The following is a 25,534-nucleotide window of genomic DNA, read 5'->3' as shown; positions in this document are numbered from 1 at the left end:
GACTGATGGTGATGATCATGTGACTGATGGTGATGATCATGTGACTGATGGTGATGATCATGTGACTGATGGTGATGATCATGTGACTGATGGTGATGATCATGTGACTGATGGTGATGATCATGTGACGGTCGGTGATGATCATGTGACTGATGGTGATGGTCATGTGACTGATGGTGATGATCATGTGACTGATGGTGATGATCATGTGACTGATGGTGATGGTCATGTGACTGATGGTGATGATCATGACGTCAGTGATGACTGCGACTGATGGTGATGGTCATGGACGTCGGTGATGATCATGTGACTGATGTGACGGACTGATGGTGATGATCATGTGACTGATGGTCATGTGATGCGTGATGATCATGCACTGATGGTGATGGTCATGTGACGGTCGGTGATGATCATGTGACTGATGGTGATGATCATGTGACGGTCGGTGATGATCATGTGACTGATGGTGATGATCATGTGACGGTCGGTGATGATCATCATCTGATGGTATGATCATGTGACTGATGGTAATGATCACGTGACTGATGGTGATGGTCATGTGACTGATGGTGATGATCATGACGGTCGGTGATGATCATGTGACTGATGGTGATGATCATGTGACGGTCGGTGATGATCATGTGACTGATGGTGATGGTCATGTGACTGATGGTGATGATCATGTGACTGATGGTGATGATCATACTGAGGTGATGATCATGGACGGTCGGTGATGACTGTGACTGATGGTGATGATCATGTGACTGATGGTGATGATCATGTGACTGATGGTGATGATCATTACTGATGTGATGGTCATGTGACTGATGGTGATGATCATGTGACGGTCGTGATGATCATGTGACTGATGGTGATGATCATGTGACTGATGGTGATGGTCATGTGACTGATGGTGATGATCATGTGACTGATGGTGATGATCATGTGACTGATGGTGATGATCATGTGACGGTCGGTGATGATCATGTGACTGATGGTGATGATCATGTGACTGATGGTGATGATCATGTGACTGATGGTGATGATCATGTGACTGATGGTGATGATCATGTGAGATGGTGATGATCAGTGACTGATATGATCAACGGTGGTGATGATCATGTGACTGATGGTGATGATCATGTGACTGATGGTGATGATCATGTGACTGATGGTGATGATCATGTGACTGATGGTGATGATCATGTGACTGATGGTGATGGTCATGTGACTGATGGTGATGATCATGTGACGGTCGGTGATGATCATGTGACTGATGGTGATGATCATGTGACGGTTGGTGATGATCATGTGACTGATGGTGATGATCATGTGACGGTCGGTGATGATCATGTGACTGATGGTGATGGTCATGACTGATGGGATGATCATGGATTGTGGTGATGATCATTGATGATCATGTGACTGATGTGTGATCATGTGACTGATGGTGATGATCATGTGACTGATGGTGATGATCATGTGACTGATGGTGATGGTCATGTGACTGATGGTGATGATCATGTGACGGACGGTGATGATCATGTGACTGATGGTGATGATCATGTGACTGATGGTGATGATCATGTGACTGATGGTGATGGTCATGTGACTGATGGTGATGATCATGTGACGGATGGTGATGATCATGTGACTGATGGTGATGATCATGTGACTGATGGTGATGATCATGTGACTGATGGTGATGATCATGTGACTGATGGTGATGATCATGTGACTGATGGTGATGATCATGTGACTGATGGTGATGAATCATGTGACTGATGGTGATGTATGTGTGATGTGATGATCATGTGACTGTGGTGATGATCATGTGACTGATGGTGATGATCATGTGACTGATGGTGATGATCATGTGACTTGGTGATGATCATGTGACTGATGGTGATGATCATGTGACTGATGTGTATGATCATGTGACTGATGGTGATGATCATGTGACTGACGGTGATGATCATGTGACTGATGGTGATGATCATGTGACGGTCGGTGATGATCATGTGACTGATGGTGATGATCATGTGACTGATGGTGATGGTCATGTGACGGTCGGTGATGATCATGTGACTGATGGTGATGATCATGTGACTGATGGTGATGATCATGTGACTGATGGTGATGATCATGTGACTGATGGTGATGATCATGTGACTGATGGTGATGATCATGTGACTGATGGTGATGATCATGTGACTGATGGTGATGATCATGTGACTGATGGTGATGATCATGTGACTGATGGTGATGATCATGTGACTGATGGTGATGATCATGTGACTGATGGTGATGATCATGTGACTGATGGTGATATATGTGACGGTGTCATTGACTGGTGAATATGTACTGATGGTGATGATCATGTGATGTCGGTGATGGTCATGTGACGGTCGGTGATGATCATGTGACTGATGGTGATGATCATGTGACTGATGGTGATGATCATGTGACTGATGGTGATGATCATGTGACTGATGGTGATGATCATGTGACTGATGGTGATGGTCATGTGACGGTCGGTGATGATCATGTGGTGCAGGCCCCTGGACTGTGACTGTTTCCATGGCAACAATGTCAGGAATGAAGCAAAGAGTCAGTTTTCACAACATTTATTTGCATTTTTTTGTTGAAATCTTCAGTCTGTCATCTGACAGGAATGAGAACACATGATTGGCTCAAAACATGAATCATCAATCATCAACATCCCCACCCACACCGATGACCCCACCCCTTCCCACATACATGCCCAAAATCTCCAGTCACACCCCTGACCCCGCCCCCTACTTGGACGTCCAGGTAAGTCCCTTCAGAGAGACGAGTGTAAAAAAAGACAAAGATAAACTGATGAATATTAAAAAGACAAAAAAGTAATAAACGTTAACCCCCCACACACACACACGAGAGCCCCGCCCCCTTGTGACGGCCCCACCCCCACATTCAGGGAACATCTGAGCTGAAATGGTCCTGAAACAATCATAATCAGCAGCCAATCAGAGGAGAGGATTTGCTGTGTCCTGTAATCTGATTGGCTGAGTGTTTTATTTTTACAGTGTAGCTGAGGAGCTGCTCCCCCCAGTGGTGAACAGAAATATACAGACATCTGCAGTATATACAAACACAGATCCTGTCAGAGAGAGATGTCTCCCTCTGTCTGATTATTCACAACAAAACATGTCAGTCACAGCTTTAACTCTGGTAGCTCCCAATTTCCTCTCAACTTCCTGTTTACTACTTCTTTACTTCCTGTTTAGCACCTCTAAACTTTCTGTTTACCTGGATTTCTCTGCCTTCTGGACTGATGCTCACCTGCGTCAGGTGAAAGGTTCTTTATTAGCAAACGGCTGATGATGGCTGATGATTAGTGAAATGCATCCTGGTATTGGCAGTTGGTTTCTTTGAGGCAAAATGTGTGAGGGTTCATGTTCTTTAGTCTCATGATTCCTGTATGTTTCAACTTAGGGTGCATTCGGGTAATGTGGGACACACATAAGCTTCAGTCTGCTTCAGGACTTTTATGAATAGTTAACATGGACATCATGTAAGTGAAATCATATGACTTCATGTCTGTGATGTCACAAAAAGGGGCGGGGCTAACGCAAAAAAAAAACTTTCTATGAACAATATACATTTTATTATTATTTTCATAACGCTTTTTAAAAACTGGTAACTAGAAAACATCTTAAGAATCAAAGAAAGGTTTAAAATGTGGATCTAATGTGTAAAACAGATGTTGGAATAAGTTGCAGATGTAAAGAAAAAATTATATGTCCCAGAATTCACCCTAAATTAAATCAGTACGATTTTTAATTATTTTTATTTCATGAGTTCGGAGAAATTCCAGTTCTTGGGTTCTTATGAGTAATTATTATAAATCAATAAATCAAAAATGATTCAAGTTTTTTTTTTTTTATTTAGATTTCAAAGAATAAAAAAAACTACTTCAACTACTCTGTTTTTATTGGTGAAGAAAGCGTTACTGAGACCTGTCTTACTTGTCTCAGGTCTTTAAGTTTGTAAAAACTAAACTATTAACTTCATCGCCTCCTGCAGTTGTTCTCCCTTGTCCCCTGCTCTCTGCTGCCCCCTGTTGTCCAGGTGTGAGAGGTTATGTTCCCTCCTCCAGGTTCAAACTGTGACATCACATGATTGGTGAAATAACCCATGTGACTCTGCAGCCGCACGCACACGCACCCATTTGTACTTCTACACTTGAGGACTCACTGAAGAATTGTTTTTGCCTGAATCTGAGAGAACTCATGAATCCAGACTGACGGAATAAGAGCAGCTGAATTATTAGTTGTTTTTGTTGTGACTATGACTTCTTTGATGTCATGTGTTCACATATGTTCATATATGTAAATGTTCTCACTTTACAAACATGTCCTCTGAACAGCTACGTAGCCTGGTCCTCACAAAGTCAGCTGTACCACAACACACACACACACACAGGGCCTGTCTATGAGGGCGGGGTGAAGGGGGGCAGGCCCTCGTCGCTGGGCGTGGCCGTGTCGTCACTGGGCTCCAGGCTGTCTTTCAGACTCGCTGTGCTGTCGGAGGTGGGTGGAGTCGACTCAGAGTGAGGTGGGGTTAGCGCTGATATGGGCGGGGCTAGCTCAATGGGGGTGGGCTTTCCGGAGAGGGTTCTTGGGTCCCATTGGCTGTTGGGGGGTCAGATTCCTGTGACGCTGTGGTAGGAGGGGACAGAGTGAGGGTGGCATCTGCCTGACGGGACGCCGGGTTACACATCAGGCCGTCGTTAAGACAGAGCGAAGATTTCTCCACCAAACGCCACTGCATGATGCTGGTGTCCTTCCCCCCCGTCGAGATCAGGTGACTGTCGTTACACAGGAAGCTGACGTTGGTCACATGACTGCTGTGGGCGCTGTACTTATGACTGGGGGCCTGGAGACACATTGATTATTGATTAACTGAATGATCCGTGTGTGTGTGTGTGTGTGTGTGTGTGTGTGTGTGTCTCACCTTGGGGGTGGAGCATGGGTAAGTAAACAGGTGAACTTTGCAGAAGTCGTCAGCGAGAGCGATCACCTTCCTGTTGTGAGATCTGATCAGAGCGTTGATGTCGGTGCCATCGGAACCTTCCGGCCACACACCTGAAACACACACACACACATTGAGTCATTCTGATCAAAATAACGATTTAATTGAATTTAGTAAATTGTATAGTATTGCACACACACACACACACACACACACACACACACACACACACACACACACACACACACACACACACACACACACACACACACACACACACACACACACACACACACACACCGAACACGTGGTATCCCAGGACGCAGGTGTACGTCGCCCAGTCAATGTCTTTACACTCAGAACGATTTCTGATCAGTTTACAGCTGTTTGGAACGTCCCCTGAAAATACACAACTGTTACTACACACTGCAACAACACACAATATCTATGTCAAAGATGTAAAGTCTGAGCATTGAGTTGTATCAGATTACTCACACTACTAGTATCAGATTACCCACAGTACTAGTATCAGATTACTCTCAGACGTATCGTTCAAGTACTAGTACATCCAGTACTTATAGTTAATACATCAATTACTGACTAGTATCCAGTATATGTTACTATTTCCGTAGTATCGTTTCATACAGTATCGATTATCTCAGTATAGTATCAATTCTCAGCACTATGTATCAGTATTCTACTCATCTCTCTCTTATCAATTCCTCACTACTAGTATCAGATTACACACAGTACTAGTATCAGATTACTCTCAGTACTAGTATCAGTATTCCTCTCAGTACTAGTATCAGTATTCCTCACAGTACTAGTATCAGATTCCTCACAGTACTAGTATCAGTATTACTCTCAGTACTAGTATCAGTATTCCTCACAGTACTAGTATCAGATTACTCTCAGTACTAGTATCAGTATTCCTCACAGTACTAATATCAGATTACTCACAGTACTAGTATCAGTATTACTCTCAGTACTGGTATCAGATTACTCTCAGTACTAGTATCAGTATTCCTCACAGTACTAGTATCAGATTACTCAGTACTAGTATCAGTATTCCTCACAGTACTAGTATCAGATTACTCTCAGTACTAGTATCAGTATTACTGACAGTACTAGTATCAGATTACTCTAAATACTAGTATCAGATTACTCACAGTAGAGGATCTCGTAGTCTCCAGAGTTGGACATGAGGAAGTTGTTGTCAGGTGACCAGTCCAGATGTGTGATGTAACTGGAATGTCCCTGTGACATGAACACACGTCATCATCTTTAATCTTTAATGAATCCAAATCATTGAAGTAAAAAAAAAGAAAGTGCCTTCATGTTTCTCCTGTGGCGTCGCCAAGAGTCCTGAAGCCCTGACGGTCATTTTCAGAACAGTTTACACCACGTTTCTTAAATGTCTCTGATAACCTCCGAGTTACTTCACGATAGCTGCAGTTACAGCAGAGGAACCACAGGGGCAGTATGGAGGCAGATTTGTATTCTGTAGTTTTTTACCTTTGAAGAATCGGTCACCAGTTACTTCAATTGTATTGGATTTACTCCTGAACTATTCCTGTAGGGTCACGAGGGCAATGGACTTTAAGAGTTAGGGTTAAGTGAACTCTTACCGTGCACTTCCCGTAGCGACTGTACTTGCGTCCACTCTCAGAGACGGTGTAGAGGTAAATAAAGTTGTCATGAGATCCAACAGCCAGCAGACTTCCATCTGCAGAGGTGAAGAGAGGCATTCTGGGACATGTAGTTCACTTCTTTCATAATGTTGAGATGGAAACAGGATACTGTACCTACCCATAGAAAAACGCATCACTGACAGTTGCTCGTTCCCGTCGGTGTGGATCGCCACAAGATCTGTGGTCTCTGCATCCAGAACGTACCACCTGACACAGGATGAGACGAGTGAGAACCAGAAGAACCCAAGATCTGGAAAATTCTGATCTGTACACTGAGTGGATGGATTATGTAGATCTATAAATGATCTGTACTGACTTTCCCGAGTGTGTTCCTATAGCAACCACGGCTCCGCTGGGATGGAAGTCTGCACAGTGTCCGTGTTCCTGATCGAGAGGCAAAGCTGTCAATCACCTGTCAATCATTTGTCGAGAATCAATCAAGTCCATGCCCACCTCTAGTGTGCGGCTCCACTGCAGAGCGTGATCGAAGGAGTTCCACAGGCAGACGAGCCGGTCCTGAGCACACGTCAGAAACATCTGTCTGGACGGATGAGTCGCCAAACCCCACAGCTCGTCTGTGTGACCCTGAACACATCACAACTTCATGTTACACAGATCCTGAACACATCACGACTTCATGTTACAGACCCTGAACACATCACAACTTCATGTTACACAGACCCTGAACACATCACGACTTCATGTTACAGACCCTGAACACATCACGACTTCATGTTACACAGACCCTGAACACATCACGACTTCATGTTACAGACCCTGAACACATCACAACTTCATGTTACACAGACCCTGAACACATCACGACTTCATGTTACACAGACCCTGAACACATCACGACTTCATGTTACACAGACCCTGAACACATCACGACTTCATGTTACAGACCCTGAACACATCACGACTTCATGTTACAGACCCTGAACACATCACGACTTCATGTTACAGACCCTGAACACATCACGACTTCAGAAAATAAAAAGGTTGTGCATTTATTTCTGTGTAGTAAAGACACGTCTGGTTGATGCTTTGAAGGCGACACTAGGGTGCGTTTATAGCTTTTCAGGGTTTGTTCATTTCTCATTATGTTTGAAACATTTCTTCTGTCGGCTGTTTTCCTTCAGCAAATGATTCCTGATAATCCTGTGTCTCTGTGACATTGTGAAAATAAAACCTGATTAGCTACGTTTTTTCCATGTTATGGTACAAATCTGGTGGCTGTGAGCATCTGAGTGATGGAAGGGTCCGGAACACATTTGACATGTGATCTCACCTGAACCTCCACCAGGAAGCCGTCGTTGAAGGTTCCTCTTAGGATGAAGTTACGAGAAGTTCCAACCAGAAACTCTTCGCCCTTCCCCTCAGACACGGCTCTGATGGTTCCATACTGATCAGGGACCTGAGAACAGTCATGAGACCCCACAATCAAACAGATCGGCAGAAAACTGTCACTGAACCACTTCTATAAAATCTACATTTTAACTAAGTGTGTATATTGTAACTGTGTGTGTGTGTGTGTGTGTGTCTGTGTGTGTGTGACCTCGATGTCTCGGTCTGCTCTCAGTTCATGGTCCCACAGGATAATCTTTCGGTCTTTTCCTCCTCCCGTCAGCAAAGTGCCGCTCCTCATCTCACACATACAGAAAACACTTCCCTCGTGACCTTTGACCTGCCGACTAATCTGAAATGCTACACACACACACACACACACACACACAATGTCACATCTGTCGTCTACTGAACTGAAATATTTATTAAAGTGAAGACAGAAGCTGACAAACATGAAAGAGGAAAATAAATTAAAGTAAAGAGGCAAATTCGACAAAAGAACTTCCTGCAGCAGCCAGCAGGAGGCAGCACATCACACTTTCCTTTCTACTTCCTGTTTAAAGGAATCTGCAGACTTTTATTTTGTCAACAGGAAGACAAGTTATTATCACTAAGACTCAGTGAAACTTTACTGTTTCTTCTGAAACATGGATATGGATAATATTCAAAGAGTTAAAATCCAAAAAGATTCATCTACCAGTAAACACATAAACCTAACTCAGTCTAACTGGTTCTAACTGAGTCTAACTGGTTCTGAGTCTAACTGGTTCTTACTCAGTCTAACTGGTTCTGAGTCTAACTGGTTCTTACTGAGTCTAACTGGTTCTAACTCAGTCTACTGGTTCGAGTCTAACTGGTTCTTACTCAGTCTAACTGGTTCTAACTGAGTCTAACTGGTTCTGAGTCTAACTGGTTCTAACTCAGTCTAACTGGTTCTGAGTCTAACTGGTTCTTACTCAGTCTAACTGGTTCTAACTCAGTCTAACTGGTTCTGAGTCTAACTGGTTCTTACTCAGTCTAACTGGTTCTAACTGAGTCTAACTGGTTCTGAGTCTAACTGGTTCTTACTCAGTCTAACTGGTTCTAACTGAGTCTAACTGGTTCTGAGTCTAACTGGTTCTTACTCAGTCTAACTGGTTCTAACTGAGTCTAACTGGTTCTGAGTCTAACTGGTTCTTACTCAGTCTAACTGGTTCTGAGTCTAACTGGTTCTTACTGAGTCTAACTGGTTCTAACTGAGTCTAACTGGTTCTAACTGAGTCTAACTGGTTCTTACTGAGTCTAACTGGTTCTTACTGAGTCTAACTGGTTCTAACTGAGTCTAACTGGTTCTTACTCAGTCTAACTGGTTCTAACTGGTTCTTACTGAGTCTAACTGGTTCTAACTGAGTCTAACTGGTTCTTACTGGTTCTAACTGAGTCTAACTGGTTCTAACTGGTTCTAACTGAGTCTAACTGGTTCTAACTGATTCTAACTGGTTCTAACTGGTTCTAACTGGTTCTAACTGAGTCTAACTGATTCTAACTGAGTCTAACTGGTTCTAATTGAGTCTAACTGAGTCTAACTGATTCTAACTGAGTCTAACTGGTTCTAATTGAGTCTAAATGATTCTAACTGAGTTTAACTGGTTGTAACTGGGTCTAGTTAAGTCTAACTGGTCCCTCCTAACCTCTGGGGCCCTTTCCTGTGGGTGTTTCAGCAGAGCTCCTGGTCCAGACCAGCAGGATACCTCCTGAGTCTCCGGTCAGGATGTCTCCAGTGCTCAGGAAGGACAGGCACTGGATGAACTTTGGCTTCTCATATTTCTGAAAACATGAGAAAATAGGAAAGAGTTAGACCAGGATAGTGGTGGTGGACCATGATGGTGCTGTCAGCTGATCGTGGACTATGATCACAACAAGACTTCTTGAGACACAACACGTCTCCTCACATCTTCTACCATCACTGACAGGAAGTCCTCAGTTCCTCTGCTCCTTCATCTCCATCAGACATTATGTAGAAACACTTTAAACATGAAGTTACAAACTGGTTCTTCTCATGTAGTGAATCCTGTTGTTGTGTTGATGTGTTCAGTTCCATCAGCATCTGTGGGACTTGTGTCCTGGGAGAGGATCCTCACATGGGACTGAGCTTTATTCACTGATCACTAAGTTTCTATTTGACTCTTGTTGAGTGAAGAACAGAGGAAGTTGATCCTTGTTAACATCTATGAGACAAACTGGGAATATGAGACTAATAAAATGTGATTGATTAATTGACTGACTACAGACACTAGAACTACAGACCATGACTACAGCGTCAGACTAGGAGAAAGGTTCTAAGAGAAAAAGTTCAGGTTCATATAAACAGAACAATGTGGGTGTACAACTTTAAATCTTAAGGTTCCTTTGTGTTCAGCTGGGTGGAACTTCCTGTTCGTCTGAAGATCAAATTCCTCACATTCACTTTGTCCACATCTCACTCCACCAAACTCATTTGTGTTTCTATTGACTCAATCCTTTGTTGACAAAGGTAACCGATTACTTTTTTTTATTATTTATCCATCACCAGTTTTATTTAGCTTCTGGGAAATGAAATCAATAACAGCAGATTATTGTGTTGATGTTATAATGATCAATATGTCAATATTAACATGAAACATTTATTGTTATATTGATATAAAAATCAATATATTTGAGCATCATGAACGTCGATCATATTTAACCTGGTGAAGACCTTAACTCTGTTTTCTTTTTTAACATTAGTAAAATTCAAAAGGAAAAACAACACTTTTATATCCTGTAAAAAATATACACTATCTCCACCAATAAGGAGCCTTAGCCCAACTATATATATCATCAAATAACTAATTAAAACCAAACTGATCAGAAACACTTGAACAAACTGTGTGATTCGAACTACCTGAAATGACAGAAACCATCTTTGACAAACATATATTTAACATCTACTTTGTTTTTATAGTGTGGTCCATGTCCCATCTGCTAACATGGAGGAGGAGTGTTTATGTTTGAGCTGTCATCGTCCATGACAACGTCGTCTGTATACATTCAGTTGATGGTTTTATTTACATGAACTTGAAAAAAAGTGCTCTCACCCCAAAGATTCCTTGTTTTCGAGCGAGCGAGGTTCCGGTCCAGGTCCAGAAGAAGATGTGGGACTTTCCACAGGTGACGATGGTGTTAGGGTCAGTGGGGTGGAACTCCACAGCCAGGACCACCTCGTTAGTGGTCTGTAACCAGTTAGAACCAATTCAAATAAAACTTCTTCAGCTCCCATTCAACCAGATTAATTAACTGTACAATTAAAAATGTAAGGAGCAACAGTTTTACAGTGAAACTGCATTATGAAAACAATAATTTAAAAATAAATTGTGTTGACCTTGATTTCAGCGATCTTTGACTTCCTCTGCCAATCCCAGACCGTCAACATGTGATCATTACAGTCGTCAATCACACTAAGGTGATGTCCCGAGTCCTGAAAGACAGACAGGTAAAGAGAGAGAGAGACGATGTGGGACCGAGTTTTTAAATGATTACTAAATTATCAATTATTTCTAATGATGTCACACAGAGGTCAGCAGAGACTTCAGTTCCCATGATGCAGCTGGTAATACTCACAGCTTTGGAGAAAGCCAGAGAACCGACACCGCGCTCGAAAGTTCCCAAACCAACGACCTGAAGAGTGGAGAGACTGACGCTGTCCCAGATCCGAACGTGAGGCTGCAGCGCCTGAACACAGACACTGGGATCAATACTAGTATCAATAATCAATATTATTACCCTTTTGTTTTTTTTAAGTCTTATAATTTTGAGACGACATCTGCTTCAATCTGTGTATATAGTTACCATGGTTACAGAGGTGTAAGTTGTATATAGATACCATGGTTTGAAATATTAAAACAGTTAATTCAGACATTTACACATTGTCATTAAATTCAGTTGTTAATGAGAAACGTGAAACTGTCGTCACAGTTGTGATTAAGTTTTAGTCGTAGATGAAGCTTTCACTTTTAATGGAAATAAAATGTTTGTCCTCACTCGTCCGTCTTTGTCCACTCCTGCGATCTGTCCTGTAGCGATCCGGATTTTATCAGGATGTAGGGCCAGGCTGTCAAACACAAAGACATGATGTCCCTCACCTGTCACCACAGACCAATAGGAGAGCAGTATCGTAATGTTTTCTCACCACTTGACACAATCAGTGTGTCCGAGATAAAATCTCTGTGTTCGTTCTTCGTAGTTAAACAGAACCACGACCGACGCGATGAAGTAAACAATCTCTCCGGTAGGAAGCAGGTAGACGTTCGCTCTGCAGTCTCTGCCACGGTAACCGTACCTGTCCGGAGTTAAGGACACACCTGGAGATCTACTGAGGATCTACTGAGGATCTAAATAGAGTGTTAATAAAGATCTACTGAAAGTAATAGTAGATACCTACTGAGAACTGAAACTAAATTAACCTTCAATTTACCCTAATGCCCGACCCGACCTCCAAACTCTACGCCGACTTTCAACTCCTGACATTTAACCTCGACCTACAACCTCAGACCTCTAACCTGACCTCTGACCCCTGACCTCCAACTGCCTACCTCTGGCCTCAAAATGCAGGTGTGTTTATTGTTATAATTGTTAGAATTATGAGTAGTATTCTGTGAGAGTGCCCCCTTTGTCCAGAGTGAAGGATACACCCATTCCAGCTTTAGTCTTTCTGAAGGAAGTTCTGTACGAACGTCGTCATAGTTTTCCACGTCTGACGGGATGAACATCGTGATGGGTCGACCACGCATGAACATCTTAATGTGACTTCCCTCTGAAACAAACAATACAAAAAAAATGTATTGATCAAATATATTCAAGCAAAATGAGCCTCTTTTATCACCAAATACAAAGATTGGATTAAAATGGTTTACACATTATCAATATAAGTCTGATCAGAGCATTCTGAACTTTTTACAATGTAAACTGTTTATTGATCAAATCAAACTGTCGGCCTTCTGATCAGAGGACGACCGCTCTGCCCCCTCAGCCACAGCCGCCCCCATGTGGATCACAGGTGAACCACAACAGTAACCAGGTTTAAACCTGACAGATTAAGCAGGTGAAGCAGGTGAGTGACGGGTGAAGCAGGTGAGTGACGGGTGAAGCAGGTGAGTGACGGGTGAAGCAGGTGAGTGACGGGTGAAGGAGGTGAAGCAGGTGAGTGACGGGTGAAGGAGGTGAGTGACGGGTGAAGCAGGTGAGTGACGGGTGAAGCAGGTGAGTGACGGGTGAAGCAGGTGAGTGACGGGTGAAGCAGGTGAGTGACGGGTGAAGGAGGTGAAGGAGGTGAGTGACGGGTGAAGCAGGTGAGTGACGGGTGAAGGAGGTGAAGGAGGTGAGTGACGGGTGAAGCAGGTGAGTGACGGGTGAAGGAGGTGAAGCAGGTGAGTGACGGGTGAAGGAGGTGAGAGTGACGGGTGAAGCAGGTGAAGCAGGTGAGTGACGGGTGAAGGAGGTGAGTGACGGGTGAAGGAGGTGAAGCAGGTGAGTGACGGGTGAAGCAGGTGAGTGACGGGTGAAGGAGGTGAAGCAGGTGAGTGACGGGTGAAGGAGGTGAAGGAGGTGAGTGACGGGTGAAGCAGGTGAGTGACGGGTGAAGGAGGTGAAGCAGGTGAGTGACGGGTGAAGGAGGTGAGTGACGGGTGAAGGAGGTGAAGGAGGTGAGTGACGGGTGAAGGAGGTGAAGCAGGTGAGTGACGGGTGAAGCAGGTGAGTGACGGGTGAAGGAGGTGAGTGACGGGTGAAGCAGGTGAGTGACGGGTGAAGGAGGTGAAGCAGGTGAGTGACGGGTGAAGCAGGTGAGTGACGGGTGAAGCATTACATTACATTACATTGAGCTGACGCTTTTATCCAAAGCGACTCACAATAAGTGCATCAACCATGAGGGAACAAACCAGAACAACAAGAATCATGTCACTACAATAGCTTCAAAAAAGCCAAACTACAAAGTTCTACATGTAAGTGCAACTAAAACTTTTTATTTTATCGAAGGTGTAGTCTGAAGAGGTGTGTCTTTAGTCTGGAGGAAGATGTGTAGACTTTGTGTCCTGATGTCCATGTGGAGCTGGTTCCACCGTTCAGGAGCCAGGACCGGAAACAGTGGTGATGTTGTTGAGTGACAGCTGTCCCTCGCAGTGAGGGAGCAGCTGATTGGTCGATGCAGAGCGGAGTGGACGGGCGGGGTGTAAGGTTTGACCATGTCCTGGATGTAGACTGGACCCGATCCGTTCACAGCACGGTAACAAGTACTAGTGTTTTGAAACGGATCCAGCTACTGGTAACCAGTGAAGAGAGCGGAGTGGTGTGAGTGAACTTAAGTAGGTGTAGCAGGTGAGTGACAGCGGATGGAGAGATTTGATTGGTTTAAAGCAGACAGAGGAAGTGCTCAGTGAGCTGCTAATAGCCTGTTAGCTTGTTTTGGCTAAAGCTCTGACAATTCGTCAGGACTCACCTGATTGGCTGTTTTTCTCGCGGGTTGACATTTTGGCTGGTTTGAGACAAAGACATTGTAACTAAACAACAACAACAACAACAACAACAACAACACAACAACAAAGCAAACAACAATAACAGCAACAAAACAAAACAACACATCAACAAACAACACAACAATAGTTTTGTTGTTGCTGCTGTTGACTTGTTGTCTGTTTTGTTGTGCGTGTTGTTGGCTGTGACTCTGGATTCCTATTCGCTGTTGGAACATGATGATGATGATGATGATGATGATTAAGGTGTAATTACCTTGACTGACCACCGGGTCTTTGTGTCTGAAAAGAGACAGAAAAGCCAGAAGCTGCTATTATTTATTATCAATAGAAGAAAATAAGAAGAAGCCCAGGAGCTGAAGGTTCTACATACTGTTCTACTATATATATATATATATATATTAGGGCTGTCAAACCATTACAACTATTAATCTGATTAATCCCAGGGTAGCTGTGATTAATCTGATTAATCACCATTTCTAAATGCCTGAAAAATCCCCATTTTTCTCTGTATATTGTGGGAACAGAAAGATAAACGACAGAAGGTGGATATATACACTTAACTTTAGTTTTTTTATTGCTGACAAGTCCAAATGATAGTTATTAAGATTGAAAAATAAAGTAAAATCAAACTAAAACATAACACACCTTAATTAAACTTGGCTGTCTCTTTGCTTTGCCTCTGAGCAAACATAGGATGATGTGATTTAGAACATTTATTTTAATCAAACTCAAAGAACCTTTATCCTAAACAATCAGGGCTTCTTAGCCTTTGCTCTTTTTTAGCAAATATAGGATGGTTGAATAAAACCTTTTTCTTTTCTTTTTAAATCCAACAAACTTTACACAATTAAATGTGAATGTGAAATCTGAATCTGAGCCCATCTGCAGAAACAGGGTTAGGGTTAAAAAGAACGAGTTCCCAGTTCAGTTCATGCAGATGAACTGGTTCAGGTTCACAGTTCATGTTTTATTGGGAGGATTCAGGTGACGAACGTCCGGTCGTGTGTTTGGTTCTGAGTCGATGGAGTCGGATCGTGTCTGCGTGTCGCTCATTCTAACACTGAGTCCTGACGAGTCATTTTCATGCGTTAATGCGTTCAAACAATGTACGAGTTGATTCCACAAATTAATCATCCCGCGTTAATTTTGACAGGCCTAATATATATATATATATATATATATGTTCTGTAAGTTTACATGAGTAATGCTCTACATTAACACACACATGGACAGAGACTTCTCTGTGAATAGACGCTTTAAGTCTGTCTCGAGGAGCAACACCACAACCAATGCACATCTTATTCCTATTTTCTGTTCATATGCATTTCAATCATAAACGACTGTAGCCTGTCTTTGTGACATTACTTTAAAAAATATCATCATATAATGTATAATTAAAAATAAATAGAAGACTGAAGGATTCAAAAATAAAAAAGGTTTTTTTCTCTCAGTCGTCAGAACTGCTCATTGTGGGAAATGTTGATTTCTCTATAATATTCTTGTAGAATGTAAAGTGACTTCAGATCTTGTGTGTTTTGATTTGATGATGAAACTGAAATGAACAGTGTGTGTGTGTGTGTGTGTGTGTGTGTGTGTGTACCTCTCTGCACTCTTCATCACTTTACTCAACAGTCTGGATGTTGAAGCAGCTTTCACCAATTTGTTCCTGTTTTCATCTGCACTCTCCCACGTGCTGCTCTGAGAGCGTTCGATACCCGAGGACCGCTTCACACTGGCCCCCCTGGACGGACACACACGCACGCACGCACACACACACACACACACAGTCAGTATCACAGCAGCAGGCGATGATGAAGATTGAGAAAGTGAATCATCTCAGTGTTGTTATTGTTGTTTCATTTGTAAAAGACACAGTTGAGTTCAGACACTGAACTGACTCAATGGAACCAAACCACTCCAGAGGAGGAGCAGGAGCAGGAGGAGGAGGAGCAGGAAGAGGAGCAGGAGGAGGAGCAGGAGCAGGAAGAGGAGGAGGAGGAGGGTTAGTGAATCATCTCAGTGTTGTTATTGTTGTTTCATTTGTAAAAGACACAGTTGAGTTCAGACACTGAACTGACTCAATGGAACCAAACCACTCCAGAGGAGGAGCAGGAGCAGGAGGAGGAGGAGGAGCAGGAGGAGGAGGAAGAAGAAGACAAGCAGGAGGAGGAGGAGAAGGAGCAGGAGGAGGAGGAGGAGGAAGAAGAAGAGGAAGAAAAGCAGGAGGAAGAGGAGGAAGAAGAAGAAGAGGACAAGCAGGAAGAGGAGGAAGAAGAAGAACAGGAGCCCGAGGAGAAGGAGTAGGAGGAGGAGGAGGAGGAGCAGGAAGAGGAGGAGGAGGAGCAGGAGGAGGAGGAGGAGGAGGAAGAAGAAGACAAGCAGGAGGAGGAGGAGGAGGAGAAGGGGAGGAGGAGGAGGAGGAAGAAGAAGAGGAGGAAAAGCAGGAGGAAGAGGAGGAAGAAGAAGAAGAGGACAAGCAGGAGGAGGAGGAATAAGAAGAACAGGAGCCGGAGGAGAAGGAGTAGGAGTAGGAGTAGGAGGAGGAGCAGGAGGAGAAGGAGCAGGAGGAGGAGGATGAGGAAGAAGAAGAGGAAGAAAATCAGGAGGAAGAGGAGGAAGAAGAAGAAGAGGACAAGCAGGAGGAGGAGGAATAAGAAGAACAGGAGCACGAGGAGAAGGAGTAGGAGTAGGAGGAGGAGGAGGACAGGAGGGGAAAGGAAAGGAGCAGGAGGTGAGGAAGAAGAAGAGGAAGAAAAGCAGGAGGAAGAAGAGGAAGAAGAAGAAGAGGACAAGCAGGAAGAGGAGGAAGAAGAAGAACAGGAGCAGGAGCCCGAGGAGAAGGAGTAGGAGGAGGAGGAGCAGGAGGAGGAGGAGCAGGGAGGGAGGAAGAAGAAGAAGAAGAAGAAGAAGAAGAAGAAGAAGAGGAGGAGGAAGAGGAGGAGGAGGAGGAGGAAGAGTCCTCAGGTGAAGCTGGGAGAAGGTTAGTCAGCTCAGTCAGACTCAGGTTCTCCAAGAAATGACTCAGGGAGGAGGAGGCACAGTCGTGTTCACGCTGCACCTCCTCACCTGGATCAGGTACACTCAGCCAATCAGAGGCATCTGTTCATGTCAGGTGACCCAGGTGGGCAGAGTAGAGAACTGTGGGTCCTGAGGGGGGCGGAGTTAGTAATCACTCTCAGAGTGATGTCAGTCAATGAGGTCAGAAGCAGCTGACAAATCACAAAGCAGAACCTTTTAGGAGGGGCGTGGCCTTTACTGGTGTCGGCAGACTGGGCGGGTCTCTGAGGGGGGGTCACACAGGTCTGAGGAGGGAGGGGAGGAGGGGACACGTCCTGTGGGTGAGGAACCTCCTCACGTTCCTGGATCTCCTCCATCTGACCCCTGACCTCCTTCTTCCTGTCTGCTCCACTGTGGACGAAACCAGGGCTGTGAGAGACGCTCTACTGGAGTCTACTGGTTTATACTGGGTGCTACTGTACTTTACTGGGTTCTACTGGAGTTCACTGGGTTCTACTGGTTTATACTGGGTTCTACTGGAGTTCACTGGGTTCTACTGGTTTAAACTGGGTCCTACTGGAGTTAAGTGGGTTCTACCGGTTTAAACTGGGTTCTACTGGAGTTTACTGGGTTCTACTGGTTTATACTGGGTTCTACTGGAGTTCACTGGGTTCTACTGGAGTCTACTGGCTTATACTGGGTTCTACTGTAGTTTACTGGGTTCTACTGTTTTATACTGGGTTCTACTGGAGTCTACTGGGATCTAATGGAGTCTACTGGTTTATACTGGGTTCTACTGTAGTTTAATGGGTTCTACTGGTTTATACTGGGTTCTACTGTAGTTAACTAAGTTCTATTGGAGTCTAATGGAGTCAACTGGTTTATACTGGGTTCTACTGTAGTGTACTGGGTTCTATTGGAGTCTAATGGAGTCAACTGGTTTATACATGGTTCTAATTGGTTCTACTGAGTCTACTGGTTTATACTGGGTTCAACAGTGTTATACTGGAGTATACTGGTTTATACTGGGTTCTACTGGTGTATCCTCTGTACTACTGTAGTTTACTGGGTTTTACTGGAGTCTACTGGTTTACACTGGAGTCTACTGGTATATACTGGGTTCTATTGGAGTCTACTGGTTTAAACAGTGTTATACTGGTTTATACTGGGTTCTACTGGGTTCTACTCGGTACTACTGTAGTTTACTGGGTTTTACTGGAGTCTACTGGTTTACACTGGAGTCTACTGGTATATACTGGGTTCTATTGGAGTCTACTGGTTTAAACAGTGTTATACTGGTTTATACTGGGTTCTACTCGGTACTACTGTAGTTTACTGGGTTTTACTGGAGTCTACTGGTTTACACTGGAGTTTACTGGTATATACTGGGTTATATTGGAGTCTACTGGTATATACTGGGTTCTACTTGGGTCTACTGGTTTAAACTGGGTTATACTGTACACAACTGGGTACTACTAAGTTCTACTGGTTTCTAAAGTACATTCCTGGGATGTACTGAGTTCTACTGTTTCTACAAAGACCTATTGTTTCACTTCAATTGTGTTCAGTTTCTACTATTTCTACTGGGTTCTATTGTTTCTACAAGGTTCTACTGGGTTCTATTGTTTCTACAAGGTTCTACTGGGTTCTATTGTTTTCAACAGTTTCTACTTGTTCTATTGGATTTTCCTGTATTCAAGTGGGTTCTACTGAATTCTACTGTGGGTCATGTCAGTGTCATGTTAGGTTCACGTTAAGGTCATGTCAGGGTCATGTTAAGGTCATGTTATGGTCATGTTAGGTCCATGTTAAGGTCACTTTACGGTCATGTTAAGGTCATGTTATGGTCATGTCAGGGTCATGTTAGGTCCATGTTAAGGTCATGTTATGGTCGTGTCAGGGTCATGTTAGGTCCATGTTAAGGTCATGTTATGGTCGTGTCAGGGTCATGTTAGCTCCATGTTAAGGTCACTTTACGGTCATGTTAAGGTCATGTCAGGGTTGAGTAAGGGTCATGTTAGGTCCATGATAAGGTCACTTTACAGTCATGTTAAGGTCATGTCAGAGTCATGTTAGGTCCATGTTAAGGTCACTTTACGGTCATGTTAAGGTTGTCAGGGCTAGGTCCATGTTGATGTCAGGTCATGTTAGGTCCATGTTAAGGTCATGTTATGGTCATGTCAGGGTCATGTTAGGTCCATGTTAAGGTCACTTTACGGTCATGTTAAGGTCATGTCAGGGTCATGTTAGGTCCATGTTAAAGTCACTTTACGGTCATGTTATGGTCATGTCAGGGTCATGTTAGGTCCATGTTAAGGTCACTTTACGGTCATGTCAGGGTCATGTTAGGTCCATGTTAAGGTCATGTTATGGTCATGTCAGGGTCATGTTAGGTCCATGTTAAGGTCACTTTACGGTCATGTTAAGGTCATGTCAGGGTCATGTTAGGTCCATGTTAAGGTCACTTTACGGTCATGTTAAGGTCATGTCAGAGTCATGTTAGGTCCATGTTAAGGTCATGTTATGGTCATGTCAGGGTCATGTTAGCTCCATGTTAAGGTCACTAGTGGTCATGTCAGGGTTGAGTAAGGGTCATGTTAGCTCCATGTTAAGGTCACTTTACGGTCATGTTACGGTCATGTTAGGTCCATGTTAAGGTCACTTTACGGTCATGTTAAGGTCATGTCAGAGTCATGTTAGGTCCATGTTAAGGTCACTTTACGGTCATGTTAAGGTCATGTCAGGGTTGAGTAAGGGTCATGTTAGGTCCATGTTAAGGTCACTTTACGGTCATGTTAAGGTCATGTCAGAGTCATGTTAGGTCCATGTTAAGGTCACTTTACGGTCATGTTAAGGTCATGTAAGGGTTGAGTAAGGGTCATGTTAGGTCCATGTTAAGGTCACTTTACGGTCATGTTAAGGTCATGTCAGAGTCATGTTAGGTCCATGTTAAGGTCACTTTACGGTCATGTTAAGGTCATGTAAGGGTTGAGTAAGGGTCATGTTAGCTCCATGTTAAGGTCCGCTTTGAAGTTAAATCAGCAAAAGATTTTAAAACAAACAAAGTGTAATAAACGTTAAATCACGTGACTTAAAAACAAAACCATGTTTTTCTTTTGTTCACTCAAACGTTCAGCGAAAGTTAAAACAAGTGCAAACACACTGCACTACTATTTACAGTCTGAAACTAAACAGAATGAAACATGACATCATCAGTTTTTACCTTTTGGCAGCAGATGACACCGTCTCTTTCCTGGTAACAGATGTAGAGTCTCTCTTTCGTCCAGATGTCCCTCCGTTAGTGATACAGGACATGGAGTAGGCTTCCCGCAGTACAGCTCCACCTGGTGGGGACAGCAGGCTACTTATTACACTGACTGAGCCCTGGCTTCATTTAACAGAGTCGAAACAGAAACGTCAGGTTTTACATTTCTAATGGTCAAACTGATCATCAGTGAAGTTTGTGTCTGAACTAAAAACTAGATTGAATCAAAATCACTTTCATCTGCGAGAAAAATTAAACCCATTAAACTGAGGAGTCATGACTGAGTCATGTGCCTAATGATCAATATATTTCATCATGTTATCACAGGGGAAACTGATCAATATGTTTAGAAACTTAAAACACTTTTTAGATATTGTTGATATCGATTCTATTTTGTTTTTTATTAAATCAATGATCCAAAATAAACATTTTCTTTTTATTGATTGATGACATTTAAACTTTGTGCAGACGGAGAATAAAACAAAACAGCTGATGAGGTCAGAGGTTAAACTCATTAGAGCCAATCAGATCAGTCAGTTGTAGATTTCATCAATCATTAGTCTAATAAAACTTCAGGATAAATCCACAAACATTTCAAACACACATCACCTTTTCCTCCTTGTTTTTTGGTCACAGGCGTTGCAGAGTCTTCAGACGCCGCAAGGCGACGAAGGACGTCGGCGAGAGCGGCTTTCATGACCGTCAGCTCGTCTTCCTGCTGCTGAACACGAAGCTCCAGAGCCGAGAGACGATCGTTGACATCTGAGACACTCGCTCCAGACATACTGTCATCTGCAGAGACAGAGAGGTAATCTGATTACACTGTCATCTGCACAGACAGAGAGGTAATCTGATTACACTGTCATCTGCACAGACAGAGAGGTAATCTGATTACACTTTCATCTGCATAGACAGAGAGGTAATCTGATTACACTGTCATCTGCATAGACAGAGAGGTAATCTGATTACAAGTCACCTACAGATACAAACACACAAACAACACTTTGTCGTCGCCCCAAGAAAAGAAATCCCCGCTCTGACTTTTCTGTAACTAAGCAACCAACTGCAGAGGAGACAATCTACTTCCTGTTTACATCACATGAGCAGTGTAAACCATGGTCATGTGACGTGTGTTCAGGTGTGTTTGTGGACAGACGTGGTTTGAATGCAGCATCAGGCTGTGTGTGTGTCAGTGAGTGAGTGTCTATGTGTGTATGTGTCAGAGGTTCTGTGTGATTCAGTGTTTGTATCTTTAGAATAGAACAGAATACTGGATTCCACTGGTCTCTATCAGGTCCCTCTCAGGTCTCTACTGGTCTCCACATCTCTCCACTGGTCTCTACTGGTCTCTATCAGGTCTCTACTGGTCTCTATCAGGTATCCACTGGTCTCTATCAGGTATCCACTTGTCTCTACTGGTATCTATTGGTCTCTATCAGGTATCCACTGGTCTCTACTGGTATCTACTGGTCTCTATCAGGTCTCTACTGGTCTCTATCAGGTATCCACTGGTCTCTATCAGGTATCCACTGGTATCTATTGGTCTCTACTGGTCTCTATCAGGTATCCACTGGTATATATTGGTCTCTACTGGTCTCTATCAGGTCTCTACTGGTCTCTATCAGGTATCCACTTGTCTCTACTGGTATCTATTGGTCTCTATCAGGTATCTACTGGTCTCTATCAGGTATCCACTGGTCTCTATCAGGTATCCACTGGTATCTATTGGTCTCTACTGGTCTCTATCAGGTATCCACTGGTATATATTGGTCTCTACTGGTCTCTATCAGGTCTCTACTGGTCTCTATCAGGTATCCACTTGTCTCTACTGGTATCTATTGGTCTCTATCAGGTATCCACTGGTCTCTACTGGTATCTATTGGTCTCTATCAGGTATCTACTGGTCTCTATCAGGTATCTACTGGTCTCTATCAGGTATCCACTGGTCTCTATCAGGTATCCACTGGTATCTATTGGTCTCTACTGGTCTCTATCAGGTATCCACTGGTATATATTGGTCTCTACTGGTCTCTATCAGGTCTCTACTGGTCTCTATCAGGTATCCACTTGTCTCTACTGGTATCTATTGGTCTCTATCAGGTATCCACTGGTCTCTACTGGTATCTATTGGTCTCTATCAGGTATCTACTGGTCTCTATCAGGTATCCACTGGTCTCTATCAGGTATCCACTGGTCTCTACTGGTATCTATTGGTCTCTATCAGGTATCTATTGGTGTCTATCAGGTATCCACTGGTCTCTACTGGTATCTACTGGTCTCTATCAGGTATCTACTGGTCTCTATCAGGTATCCACTGGTCTCTATCAGGTATCTACTGGTCTCTATCAGGTATCCACTGGTCTCTACTGGTATCTACTGGTCTCTATCAGGTATCCACTGGTCTCTACTGGTATCCACTGGTCTCTACTGGTATCTACTGGTCTCTATCAGGTATCCACTGGTCTCTACTGGTATCTACTGGTCTCTATCAGGTATCCACTGGTCTCTACTGGTATCTATTGGTCTCTATCAGGTATCCACTGGTCTCTACTGGTATCTATTGGTCTCTATCAGGTATCTACTGGTCTCTATCAGGTATCCACTGGTCTCTACTGGTATCTACTGGTCTCTATCAGGTCTTTATTGGTCTCTACTGGTATCTATTGGTCTCTATCAGGTATCCACTGGTCTCTACTGGTATCTATTGGTCTCTATCAGGTATCCACTGGTCTCTACTGGTATCTATTGGTCTCTATCAGGTATCTACTGGTCTCTATCAGGTATCCACTGGTCTCTACTCAGGTATCTACTGGTCTCTATCAGGTATCCACTGGTCTCTATCAGGTATCCACTGGTCTCTATCTGGTATCTACTGGTCTCTATCAGGTATCCACTGGTCTCTACTGGTCTCTATCAGGTATCCACTGGTCTCTACTGGTATCTACTGGTCTCTATCAGGTCTGTATTGGTCTCTACTGGTATCTATTGGTCTCTATCAGGTATCCACTGGTCTCTACTGGTATCTATTGGTCTCTACTGGTATCTATTGGTCTCTATCAGGTATCCACTGGTCTCTACTGGTATCTATTGGTCTCTACTGGTATCTATTGGTCTCTATCAGGTATCCACTGGTCTCTACTGGTATCTATTGGTCTCTATCAGGTATCCACTGGTCTCTACTGGTATCTATTGGTCTCTACTGGTCTCTACTGGTATCTATTGGTCTATATCAGGTATCCACTGGTCTCTACTGGTATCCACTGGTCTCTACTGGTATCTACTGGTATCTATCAGGTATCCACTAGTCTCTACTGGTATCTATTGGTCTCTATCAGGTATCCACTGGTCTCTACTGGTATCTATTGGTCTCTATCAGGTATCTACTGGTCTCTATCAGGTATCCACTGGTCTCTATCAGGTATCCACTGGTCTCTACTGGTATCTACTGGTCTCTATCAGGTATCCACTGGTCTCTACTGGTATCTACTGGTCTCTATCAGGTCTGTATTGGTCTCTACTGGTATCTATTGGTCTCTATCAGGTATCCACTGGTCTCTACTGGTATCTATTGGTCTCTATCAGGTATCCACTGGTCTCTACTGGTATCTATTGGTCTCTATCAGGTATCCACTGGTCTCTACTGGTGTCTACTGGTATCTACTGGTCTCTATCAGGTATCCACTGGTCTCTACTGGTATCTATTGGTCTCTACTGGTATCTATTGGTCTCTATCAGGTATCCACTGGTCTCTACTGGTGTCTACTGGTATCTACTGGTCTCTATCAGGTATCCACTGGTCTCTACTGGTATCTATTGGTCTCTACTGGTATCTATTGGTCTCTACTGGTATCTACTGGTCTCTATCAGGTATCCACTAGTCTCTACTGGTATCTATTGGTCTCTACTGGTATCTATTGGTCTCTATCAGGTATCCACTTGTCTCTACTGGTATCTATTGGTCTCTACTGGTATCTATTGGTCTCTATCAGGTATCCACTTGTCTCTACTGGTATCTACTGGTCTCTATCAGGTATCCACTAGTCTCTACTGGTATCTATTGGTCTCTATCAGTCATTGAACCAGGTCTGTGCAGAGCTTCAGGAGGAGCACTTGTTTTTGTGGCCCAGTATCCGCCGCAGGGGCGGTGCAGTGTCTCTGATGCAGTGACACGTGTAAAGCCGCCAGAGGCGCGTGCGGCTCTCACCTCCGCGCCGCTGCACGGACAGGTGACCCGGGGCCATGAGGGCGCGAGCGGCGGCCGTGACTCACCCAAACTGCCGGTGAATCCGTCCATTTTCCCGGAGAGAGCGGGAGTCCGTGCGGGAGGCCTGCGGGAGGCTCCGCGCACACTTCAGGCCTCCGTGCGGGGTTTCCACTGCAGCAGGTTCGGGTCTGTCCCCGCCGCGTCGCCCGGGTCCGTAACACCCAAGATCCACCGCTCTCTGCGGCCTGAACTATCTGCAGCTCCCGGGGAATCGAACCGACGAGACGGACACACAAGCTGCGGAGCCGCGCACAAGACGGACCGACACTGCTGCGCGTTTCCGACTCCGCCTCCTCTGGCGGCGGCGCGCTTCCCCTGGGTGAGGGGGGGGGGGAGCTGCTCTAATGTGAGGAGGCAGATCCTGGGAGGGTCCCCCAGACCTCCATGTCCCTGACTGCTGTTAGCTGCCAGGATGAGTCCTCCGACT

The 25,534-nt window shown here is 44.0% G+C and overlaps 1 protein-coding gene across 1 annotated transcript; it reads right to left on the bottom strand.

Annotated features, from left to right (window-relative positions):
• Positions 1–2,611: 2,611 nt before the first annotated feature.
• Positions 2,612–25,403, bottom strand: LOC118118912 (echinoderm microtubule-associated protein-like 4). The gene is given in 25 exon segments (XM_035172424.2): positions 2,612–4,633; positions 4,636–4,920; positions 4,999–5,129; positions 5,317–5,415; positions 6,186–6,273; positions 6,645–6,742; positions 6,826–6,914; positions 7,024–7,091; positions 7,161–7,292; positions 7,999–8,124; positions 8,266–8,414; positions 9,725–9,860; positions 11,150–11,284; positions 11,434–11,529; positions 11,673–11,783; positions 12,093–12,162; positions 12,241–12,390; positions 12,741–12,864; positions 14,545–14,580; positions 14,835–14,860; positions 16,182–16,322; positions 17,813–17,989; positions 20,802–20,922; positions 21,453–21,635; positions 25,113–25,403. Coding segments are annotated over 25 exon segments (2,955 nt in total). The 5' UTR covers positions 25,138–25,403; the 3' UTR covers positions 2,612–4,474.
• Positions 25,404–25,534: the final 131 nt, after the last annotated feature.

Source organism: Hippoglossus stenolepis, chromosome 12 (genome assembly GCF_022539355.2).
Source record: "Hippoglossus stenolepis isolate QCI-W04-F060 chromosome 12, HSTE1.2, whole genome shotgun sequence".
Lineage (NCBI taxonomy): Eukaryota > Metazoa > Chordata > Actinopteri > Pleuronectiformes > Pleuronectidae > Hippoglossus > Hippoglossus stenolepis.
This window is presented reverse-complemented; position numbering and strand designations above follow the sequence as displayed.